Here is a 10,923-nt window from a genome sequence, read left to right on the forward strand (position 1 = left end):
TCTGTACTCCCTGAGGGTTTGGTATGTTTTGAATGGTTTGAAAATGACTAGTTTGTGGTTTGTCAGAGGCCCAGTCCTTATCTCTATCTAGCTGTCGGAAATAGCTCATAGAATTACACTGCATGGAAACTCAGCTCTTGCTGCCAATAATTAGGAATGCTTTGGGGTAGGCACAATAAAAAATATTCTTATTTCTATGGAGCGTATCTGGAGTCAGTTTGCCATAAGAAAAGAACCTTGAAAGTGACATTTCTCTGTCCACGTTGAGTAGATGACTTTTCCTCCTTTTTAACTTCTTTGCTTCCTTCTTACCAGGACGAAATCAAATTTAAATATTACAAATTTTAAATAATTTACTAGTGTAATGTAATTTTAAAACAGACCAAAATTATTAAGATCTCCAAATCCCAGTAAAGATTACCAAGGAGCAGTTTCTAATCCTACTGTAGCTCACCAGCTATCCAGGTTTATAGGTTTCTTTCACATCACATCTAGTCATCCGAAATATATATGTTAAAACCTCAAAGAGCTAATGCCTTTGATAACAATACCTCTGATGTCATGCCTGGATTTCTTCCTTTCCAATTTCGACTTGTTTCCACCTCAAAGGTGACATTTATTTCCAAATGCACTAAGGTTCTCTCCTAGTCACCTTGGTCTCTCCACCAGTAAAGCCCCCAAAGGATAATGGTTAACCTTCCTTCATTTCTCTCTCACTCTCTGTGGATTTTTGTTTTGTAACTTTGATAAATAGCAGTAGAATGGTCCTTATTTTTGGATATCATGGTGGCCTCACTGCCTAGAGGACCATGTATTACAATGATTTCATAATACTACTATAATATCCTTAAAAATTTTTAATTTTAAATTCCATACAAATACAACTCAGAAATCAAGCTATAGTCATTCACAGGCAAATTCTATGTAAATTTAATGTCCAGCTTAATGACCAGGGCTACCTTCTTCTCTTAGTTTTACTTTATTTTTTACCTTAATTCAGCTAGAATTTATCTTTGCAGATCCTATGGCTGATTTTCATAGACAAGTCCAGTTTCAGGCTTGATTTGCTCTCTTCAAAGCTCTCTGATACTTGGAATTTTTGCTCTGTTTACTCACTGAACCACACCTTCCCCTAGACATCTGGCTTGGATCAAGTTTAATAAGTTGTTAAACCTCAGAACTTCTGTCTTGTTTTGTTTTACTTTAATGAAGTCAAATCTGTTGTGGTTATTTTTACCCAACATTGTTAATCCTTTTTTTAGTTGACTTAGGAAAATATTCATATGCTCAGAATTCAAAATTCATGAAATGTTCTTATTTTAAGCTCTGAAATGCTGAAACTATTCGGTAGGGAAATGCTTATCATGGGGTACAATCCTGGAAATTTAAAGGTATAATCACTGGAAAATAGTAGTACCTAATTTTTTTTTTTTTTACAAAAATTCATGTGGAGAAGTTCAAGCCAACCTCTTGTCCAACTAGTGTCATTGAGTTTCATTGAATAATTCATTCTAGCATATTTATTTAGCTCCTACAGGGACAGCCACTCTGCTAGGAATTGGGAATAAAATAGAGAACAGGCCACAGTCTTTGCCCTTGGGGAATCTTAGAATTCAACTGTAGAGATAGACTATTAACGAACATGACCCAGTGGAGAGTAAAAAGTTTTGAGATTCTCAACCTGAAATATGTGGTTCATTTTACCACATAGGTAAATTGAAGACTTAAAAAAATTGTGCTTAGAAAGGAAAAATATTCATTCTGCATATATCTTTGCACTTATGTTCACCTTTTCCATTTATTTCAGCTACTTATCTGAGAGAAAAGCAGAGAATGACAATTTATCTTCCACTTCTGGCTTTTAAACAGCTGTGGTATCGCTACTGTCACTTTCCTCCTATGGGTCCTCAACTAGCTATATGTTTTTTGAAGAGCTCACCAAGTTTAGAATTCCAATCTGTTTGAATTCCATAAGGTTTCTTTTAGTGTACATGTGTATAAGACCAAGTCGGTGTGAGAGAAAAACAGAAGTGTGTGGTGACAAAAAGCTCCTGAAAAATCACTACGTCCTTTTCTAGACAGTTCTCTGATTTTCTTTGAATTGCAATGATCCTAACTGCAGGATACCAGAAACAGAAGATAACAGATAAATTTATTCTAAGTTTATTCAGTATCGAGTACAATTCCAAACAATATTCAAATATTACACACTCTGATTTCAGCCATCTACCAAAGGTAGGATGCTTTCAGTTTTTCAGAGTCCTGGAGCCTGCAGCTGATGTGGCTCATTTGGCATCTTTGTCCCCACACAGAGATTTTGTCCACAGCCAAGTCCTTGTAGATGACAGCTGGGATGTTGTTCTTACAATAGCGCTTTGGTAATATAAGAGAGGAGTGGATATTCTGACTTCTTTTGTTAACCTGAAATTGCAGAAAATAGTGGGGGCGTACAATCATAGAACTTTTGCTTAATTTGGGATACATAGGAGGAAACTTTCTATTCTTTAATAGAAACCTTTTTTTTTAAGAGCAAATAAATGTAATTCCTAAGCAAAGAATAACTTTTAAAAAGGAATTTTATAGCATTATATATTCTCTTCCATGTTCCAGTGAGGCAGCTTGTTTTGGGAAAGGGGCACACAGATCTTTTGGTTGAATTAATCACAGTGCATACATCCCATCTATTTCCATGAGAAGCTATTGTCCTTGTAGGATCATATTGGTTGGAGGTTAGGATTTTCCTAAGGATGTCTTATAATGAAAATTTGTATTTTTTTTTTCTTTTTGTCCTATAGCAATGCACTGCACCATTCTAAAGAATCCTATGAATGAGTGCTCTATTTATTTTGGACATTATACTTCAGGGTCAAACAGCAGAACCATCATTTCTGCCAAGACCCATATGTCTGAAAAGATATGGCATCAGATGTTTTATAAATATCTCACCAGGTTCTCCCATCAATTATTTCAAATATTAATCCTGGAGTTTTATAGTTTGAGATATTTATCTCTTTTACTAAAAATATTTCCACACTTGCTAGTTTATATTATTTTAGAAAAGGGACTCTGAAACTGAGCTTTTATTTAAGCCTGTGTTTACTTTATCATGGAGGCTATGACAGATGGAAGTTTCTTCATCTGTAAAATGGGAGTAGCAATAATATCTAAACCATATGGCAATTATGAGAATTAAATGTGATAACATATGAGACAGCACTTTGTAAACTGTATGAAATTATACACATATTAATTGTAATAGTATTTATAATCCAGAATCAAACAGCCAACTGTACACATTTTATGGTTCAAATAACAAACACTCACAGGCACATATACACCCATGTATTTAAACACAAATATCCACTCATTGTGTATGCTCAAGGGTTAATTGCTATATGATTACAAAATGGGTAACAAAAACTGGGAAACCAAGTGAATGTGTTCATTGCATCTATTATGTTTGTCAGGGAAAAGTGAAAAATCAATGGCTTCAGTCTTTTACTTAACAGATGCAAATAAAACTGCAACTCAAGTTCAGGAGTGATTTTTCTTTTCATTTAGTTATTAAGTACGAATTTATTTTCTTGGAACTTGATGTTTTTTGCAGATTATAATGGGCAAATTGGCATCACTTAAAATAGAGTGGCACTAAATAATGAATGTTTCTCTATAACAGAATAATAAGTGGCAGGTTATAGGGCTCTAAAAAATGTAATAGCTGTTAACAATTACTGCCCCCACTAACCTGACTGGAGAGATAATGATGAAGCAAAGTCAGCAGGAAAGAATACAGCACAGTATGTTTTACGACTTTATTTGTATGCCCAGGGCAGTGGCAGGGTGTGGGCTTGGAGGAATAGATAGATGATGAAATCCTGGACACATGGAACAGGAAATGAGAAAGCAGACGGTTTAGCGGGACTTCTGTTATTGCCTTTCCCAGGGAGCTTGTGGGTGAAGGTGAGGGGATATATAAGTAAAAAGTAATTATAGAATTATAACAGACATAGATAAATATTTGGAGACACAATATTGCTTTTCTTTTTCTTTTCTTACCCCCAGATGAGACTCCAACCAACAATTCACAGCTTGGTAAGATAATTAACATATATTGAAAATTAAAGTATAATTTTTTTTAAATGTTAAGTATTTTTTGGTGATCAGTTACAAAACTGTAATCAGCTAAAAATAATGAGCTCTGGTTTAACAAGCTTGTTATATTTTAAATAACAGTTCACTGAGGATTTCTGAACTCATATGCAACCTGTTGGTCAATTTTTACAGCATTTTATAGATGACTTTTTTTGGCTGCCTGGGGGATACCAGGCCTCTAAACCATACAATCCTTTGGGTATTGAATTGAATTATAGTCAAATAAATTGTAGCATAACTGTCTCATGCCATTATTCTATAAGATACTGATGACAGATGCTTTGCAGGTTTAAATTGGGATAAGGTGAGTTAAATCTGATACTGGACCTTCCCATTGTGTGTGTTTATTACTTGCAGGTTCTCCAAACGAACCTCATTTCCAGCTGAACGCCATCACCAGTGCACTGATATCAGGAATGGTCATTCTGGGAGTCATGAGCTTTTCCCTCCTCCTGTGCTTACTGGCCCTTCTACACAGGAAAGCACCCACCAGTTTGGTATTGAACGGCATACGAAACCCAGTCTTTGACTGACTGTCACAGGCCCCTGCTCTCGGGAGAAGGCTTCACTGGCTCTACAGTGACTGCAGTCAGTGTTCTATCTGAATTGAATGCCAGCCAGCATTTGATATTTGTAGGTTTGATAGACTTCAGTGTAGCTTGTTAGCATGACAATAGTGAGAGAATTTTGATCATATTGCTCTTGTCACTTACGTTTGTGGTCAGGCCTGTTTGTATGGCACCCGTGGGTATACTGAAAATAAGCAAACAACATTCAGGACTTAGATCTTACAGGATCCGTCATTATTTCATTTCATTTCAATTTTCTTTTGATTATTGGTTTTATAGATAAAAGGTGACCATAGGAAAAAAAATAAATTTGTTGCAATTTTATCCCCTAAGCATTAAAATCCACTGTGATGGCAATTAGATTTGCATATGTGGTCCTGAAATGAAAGTTGCTTTTTGTTTTATTCCAGATAATTGCAGCTTGGGGATAGGTTTTAATTGGACCAGCCAATTTGGACACCTGAGATTTAATTTCTCATTCTATGACCTCCTATGTTTTTGGCTGATTTCCGTGTCTGAAAACATTCATTTGAAAAACAAAAATACAACTCTTGGGTATTGTATCCTAACCTGGAGGGAGCATCCATTTGTGTAGCAAACACTAAAAATAGTCGTTAACCTCTAAAGGATACTGACACTAGGTCATTATTCATTTGATAGAAGAATCTGTGATCAGTTTTCTCCTGGTTCAAGTGAGAACATCAACACGTGTTCCCTCTGCTCCCAAGTAAACCACTCAGCTGCTACTGCAGCTGTGCTTCCAGACTGCAAAGATTATTCTTAATTCAGGAACCATTACATGGGAAAACAAACAGTAGTTGTGGGAGAGGACATCGTCCCCACACACAAGCATAGCGTTCCTATGTGGGTTTTTAAAAACCTAAGTTCCATTTTTTTCCCCTAGAACAAAGAGGAAACAGGTTAAATGTTTTTGCAGAATTTTGTTGGAGTCTCCATGAAAAAAATGTCGCTTTTCTTACAAATTTCTTCTGTAGACAAAACATATAGTCTGGAGGAGGCCTACTTTTGCAGGTGTCTCCTTTAAGGCATCATGATTGCCATGGAAGAAACAGTATTTTCCTTTAATAGTGAACTGCAAGAAGCATTTTATTTTTTATCAGTTTTGCAAAAAATTTTAAAAAGCCAAGTTTTAAGCTTATATTCTTACCAAAAAATCAAGCTTCCCTTTGTTCAATCTATCTACACAATGGAACAAATAAAACAATTCAATGACAAACACCAGAACCTAGCATGTGCAGCTACTAGAAGTGCTGTTTATAACTGTAGAAATTGCTGTAGAGACTAACTGTTATTCAACATTTGTGACCTATTATTCAGGACTTAATTTTACTATACTACATGCAAATCACTATGCAAGCTTAGATTTGTTTCAAATGAAGTGTCTATGCTCTGATGTTAATAATTAAATCAATCATCAAATCAAAAAAATACCTTTTCTCCAATTTGCCTGAATAGTTCAGAAGAAAGTATTTATATTACTCTAATTAGCTATATAATTGCCTCAACTTTCTCTTTCAAGGTATAGACAGTCAGAGGGAAATAGGTTTTGAAAAATCTCCTGATAATTTCTTCAATATAACAGAGTCACAAACACTTAAAAAGCCAATCTCCTCTTCCTCATGTTACTTCAAAATAACTTTGAAGTGACTATTCTGAACTTTATCAGTGTTAGCAATTTATTTACAGATTTAAAGGGGGAAATCTTACAGAAAAAAATATGGACCATGCTACTTATGTGACCCTCCATGTACAGGGATAGTATTGAAATATTCTGGTAAATCTATTTCAGATACTTTAAGTGAATTGCCATTGATCCAAGGATTAAATCCTGTGAATAGTACATTATATCATTGAAACTGGTTTGTCAGTTTGATTTTTGTGCTTTGGGGATAGTTACTGTTTCAGCTATTAACCCGTTAAATTCTATACACCATTTTCTAAAACTGAATAATGCACATATCAGTTTGCAAGTAACTTAAATCTCATGTTATTTTTTGCCACCTTTATAACATAAGTGGGATGTCCAAAGCTATAATGAGACAAATCAGGTTTGCTTTAAATAGCTTTGTTCTTATAAACCTGCAGTTATATGTAGTATTTAGTTATACTGAATATTCCAGTTACTATAGCGTGAAAACCTTACAAAATATGTGCAAATATTCCTTCAGTTTTAATACCTCAAACTGTTTTTTTGCATTTCAGGGGTAAGGTCTGATGACATGTAAAAGATGATTGTTCATTGTTCAATAAAATAATTGTAAGTGATATCTTTAAAACTGATTTTTTAAGAATTTATTTTGTTTTTAAGATATATCTCCATCCTACTCTCACCATTCTATTCCTACTTTCACAAACATTAAGAAAGGTTAAACTTAAAATAAGCTGCCTAATGCAGGGAAGGGCAGTAGCTCTAGGCTAGATGAAGCCTGCCCTCTCCACACTGAACTTCCACAGCCCTGTGTTGGGAGCATATTCATGAGACCAGCTGAGGGTAAAGAAGTACTTTACCTTGTGTCTGAGCTCTGACTAAAACTGAGCCTACGATTTTTAAAACTTTGAGGGGAAAGTAAAAACTGGAAAGACAGGAGCTCAGCTTCTGCCCAGAGTTGCATAGTCTCTCATGGCAGTTCCGTCAGGGTCTGGCTGCCACCCCTTGTTTTGGAATACGACAAAGAGTTGAGGAGAAATCCTTTTCCTCGCTCAGGGAGAATCCAATCTTACAGAATTGAGTACTAGTCTGAGTCCTCAAGTATTGGCACTTAGCTTTGGGAGCATCACAGACATGATGGTCCATGAAGGGGCATTGTTAGCTGTGGAAAATGTAAGGCAGTGAACTTCTAGAAGTGAGAAAAGAGCAGGAGAAGAAGTATATGGGAGACATTTGTGAACACACACAAGGTGTAGTTTGAAGGACTCTCAGAGCACTTGGCAGGAGAGAACTGTAACAGGATGGAGAGCCTTCTGTCAAGATGATAGAGGCTATTAGGCTAGCACACATTTGCTTTCATTTTATATTTATAAGGAAAACAGGAAGCTGACCATAGATCAATTGCTTTTGAAAATGAAGTTCCTCAATTATTTACGAGTTGGGGAGACATTTAATACAAAACAATCCAAATTTGTAATTTAGAAAAGTATATACTTGGGTAATAAACAAAATAAGTACCAGGATTGGCTGGTGTATTAGGGTTCCCCAGAGAAAAAGAACTAATAGGATGTATGCATATAAAGAGATTTATTTTAAGGAATTAGCTTTCATTATTATGGAGGCTGACAAGTCCCAAGATCTGCAGTGGGCAAGCTGGAGACACAGGAGAGCTGGTGATGTGTTTCCAGACTGAAAGCCAGCAGGCGCAAGCCCCAGTAGATCTCTTATTTCAGTTCTAGTCCAAAGGAAGGACTAAACCAGTGTCCCGGTTGGAAAGGCAGTCAGGCAGGAGGAATTTCTTGTAGTCATGGGAGAGTTAGACTTTTTGTTCTATTCTGATTTTCAACTGAATAAATAGGGTCCACTCACATTAGAGAGGGCAGTCTGCTTTACTCATGTATTCAAATGTTAGGTCTCATCCAGAAACATCCTACAGACACACCCAGAATAATGTTTGACCAAATGTGTGGGCAACCCGTGGCCCAGTCAAGTTGACACAAAATGAACCATCACAGCTGGTAAACTTGCAAACACACCATTATTATGTGTCACACTACTAAAATATAAAACGTCCTAATGAACCCAGCCATATTAAGGGAATGAATAAATAAAAATATTACAAAATTTGATAATCTCCTCTTGAAATTACTTTGAAATATTTAATGTCTGGAGGTAAGGGCTTGTGAGCAGAGGGTCCTCTTTCATATTAGCTAAAAATATGGATCAAACAGAGAAAAGACAGGGCTATGAGTGGGTGGGAAGTGATGTGCTTGGAAATTATGCTGAATTATCTCTCCTTATCATGAGAAACAGGGCAGAAGCAGGCCTGGCATCAAAGTACTGATTGGACCTACCTCCTGCAGGGTTGGTATTGAGGGGGCGGGTGGCCAAGGAGTGGAGTGAGTGATGTCATCAGCAATGACAACAGGCCAGAAGCAGTGAAAAGCATAAAACAGCAAAGCAGAGATAATAGGGGGCAAATGCAACAAGGAAAGTGTTGAACCCTGGGAGGAGAGGCAGCTTCTCAGAGGGCATAAGTTCATTGGTAGAAGACAAAAACAAATCTCTGGTAGCTGTTACCCATGTTTCTCATGATGGTGACTTGTCTCCTCCAGAAACTCAAAGGAAGTGGAAACTGGATAAATATAAGTTATACTTCCATGTTTGTGAGAATATCTTGCCTGATCTTTACAAATTTGAATAATACAGGAGAACTAAAATTGCCTTGATTAATACCACTTTTTGCTGAGATAGCAAGGAGAGAATTGGTTTGGGTACTAGACACAATATTTGGAAATCTCTGTTCAATAAACTTCATTTAAAAAATGCTTTGTATTCTTGGCGAAGTGAAATTGAGAACTCAGATTGTTATCTGCATAGTTCAAACCTCCAATTCCCTTTTACCTCAAGAATCTGGATATTTTTTGTTTTACTTAAATTGCCAACATAATTATCTCAATTTTCCCTTTCATTTTCTATGTTGAAAAGAGAAGTTACATCATTATATGGAGGTTTAGTCAAAGGGAACTTGGATCAAATGTTGAGGTTAGTTTTCATCAGGAGCATAGCTGTGTTAGCAATGCCCTAAGCACAATCTATTACTGAATAATCCTGCTCATTTGGCTAATCAACTAACACTGGAAGATCCTGGGAGAGTTTGGGTTTGACAATTTCACGCAACTCTGACTCAAAGTTATACAGGTCGTGAAGCCATTTCTCCCTTTGCGTGTAGTTTTCTAACTTTAGAAATTATTTACCACTTGGGAATTGGAACTGATTTTATTTTAAAAGCTATTGTTTTGCTAACATATATTTTGTTGTTCATAAAATGAGATGGCAGAATGCCCACTGAGAGAGAATTGAACCCAGTGATTTCTCTTAAATTCTATATAGATAAATCACAATTCGTTTTTGCATCACCCTCACTCTCAAAAACACAATATGGAACACAGGTGATTCACTATCTCATTAAAAGATTTATCAAAACTTTAATGCTTTCTTTCCAGTTTGTCAATGGATCCATAATGAGAATTTCTCTTATTTCACACTTCACCATCCCTGGTCTGTAGCCCTTGTCTTGTGGTCCAAAATGGAGAAAGGTCCAAAAATAGAGGCAAAGGACATACACACATCATCAGTAGTTTAAGGAAATTTCCTGGAAGCTGCCACAGGAAACTTTCTCTCATTATTTAACTTGCCAGACTTAGTCACTACCAGCACAGGTGTCTCAGAAATGTACTGTGGGTGTCCATGTGCCCAGCTATCATCAGAGGATCTGACTTAAACCTATGTTACTCAAGTCATGTCATCATTTACTCACAGCTTTAAAACATGAGATACATTGATTTATGTACAAGGATGTTTATCACTATTATTTTTAATAAAAAATATTAGATGCCACTTAAATGTTTCCAAATACAGAATTCTTAGATGTATTATGGTCCTTTGCTGTGCTATAATGATATGTAAACACTAAAATCAGTTATAAAAAGACTTTACCCAAATGGAAAATGCTTATGCTATAACATGAAAAGAAAAAAGCAGAATACAGAATGTATATATAATATGAGCTCACACAGAAAAAAGACACGAAGGAAACTGATAGAAAAGTTAACTATGGTCAGTTAGGAAAAATAATTGGTTTTGATATTAATCTTCTTATACTACTAATCTCTAGAATGTTTTCCTTTTTCTTTTCCTTTTTTTTTTTTTTTTTTTGAGAAAGTATCCAGATAATTTAAATGAGAAAGTAATTTTAGTGGTCTGGTAATTTGGAAGTTGAGGAAAGTGTTTTGTCTATATTATTGACATAATTGCATCAATTCTCAACTTTACTTCATCTACTGAAAAAAAAAATTCTTTGCACTTAATCTAATGAGCATGTAGGAAGAAAACAAAAATCTAAACCTTTCTGAGAGACAGTGGAATGCAACTGCTTTATTTATTCCAAAGCAATTCTAACATTTTATTCAACATGCAAATGGTGTGCAATGCACTTAAGATTATACAATGGCAGACACTAAGCAGATTTGG

The 10,923-nt window shown here is 35.7% G+C and overlaps 1 protein-coding gene across 2 annotated transcripts in view; it reads left to right on the top strand.

Annotated features, from left to right (window-relative positions):
* The window catches only part of ZPLD1 (zona pellucida like domain containing 1), a 133,159-nt gene extending 122,543 nt beyond the window's left edge, over window positions 1–10,616 (top strand). For both annotated transcript variants that reach the window (XM_089910510.1, XM_022574786.2), the window contains 2 exons: window positions 4,063–4,092; window positions 4,510–10,616. In XM_089910510.1, the coding sequence (XP_089766636.1) occupies window positions 4,063–4,092; window positions 4,510–4,685 (206 nt within the window). In that variant the 3' untranslated portion in view covers window positions 4,686–10,616. The remainder of the gene's footprint in view (window positions 1–4,062; window positions 4,093–4,509) is intronic.
* Window positions 10,617–10,923: the final 307 nt, after the last annotated feature.

The sequence above is a fragment of the Delphinapterus leucas genome, chromosome 4, assembly GCF_059928025.1.
Source record: "Delphinapterus leucas isolate spDelLeu-1000000601 "Yukka" chromosome 4, BTC_Dleu_Yukka2, whole genome shotgun sequence".
Classification (NCBI taxonomy): Eukaryota; Metazoa; Chordata; class Mammalia; order Artiodactyla; family Monodontidae; genus Delphinapterus; species Delphinapterus leucas.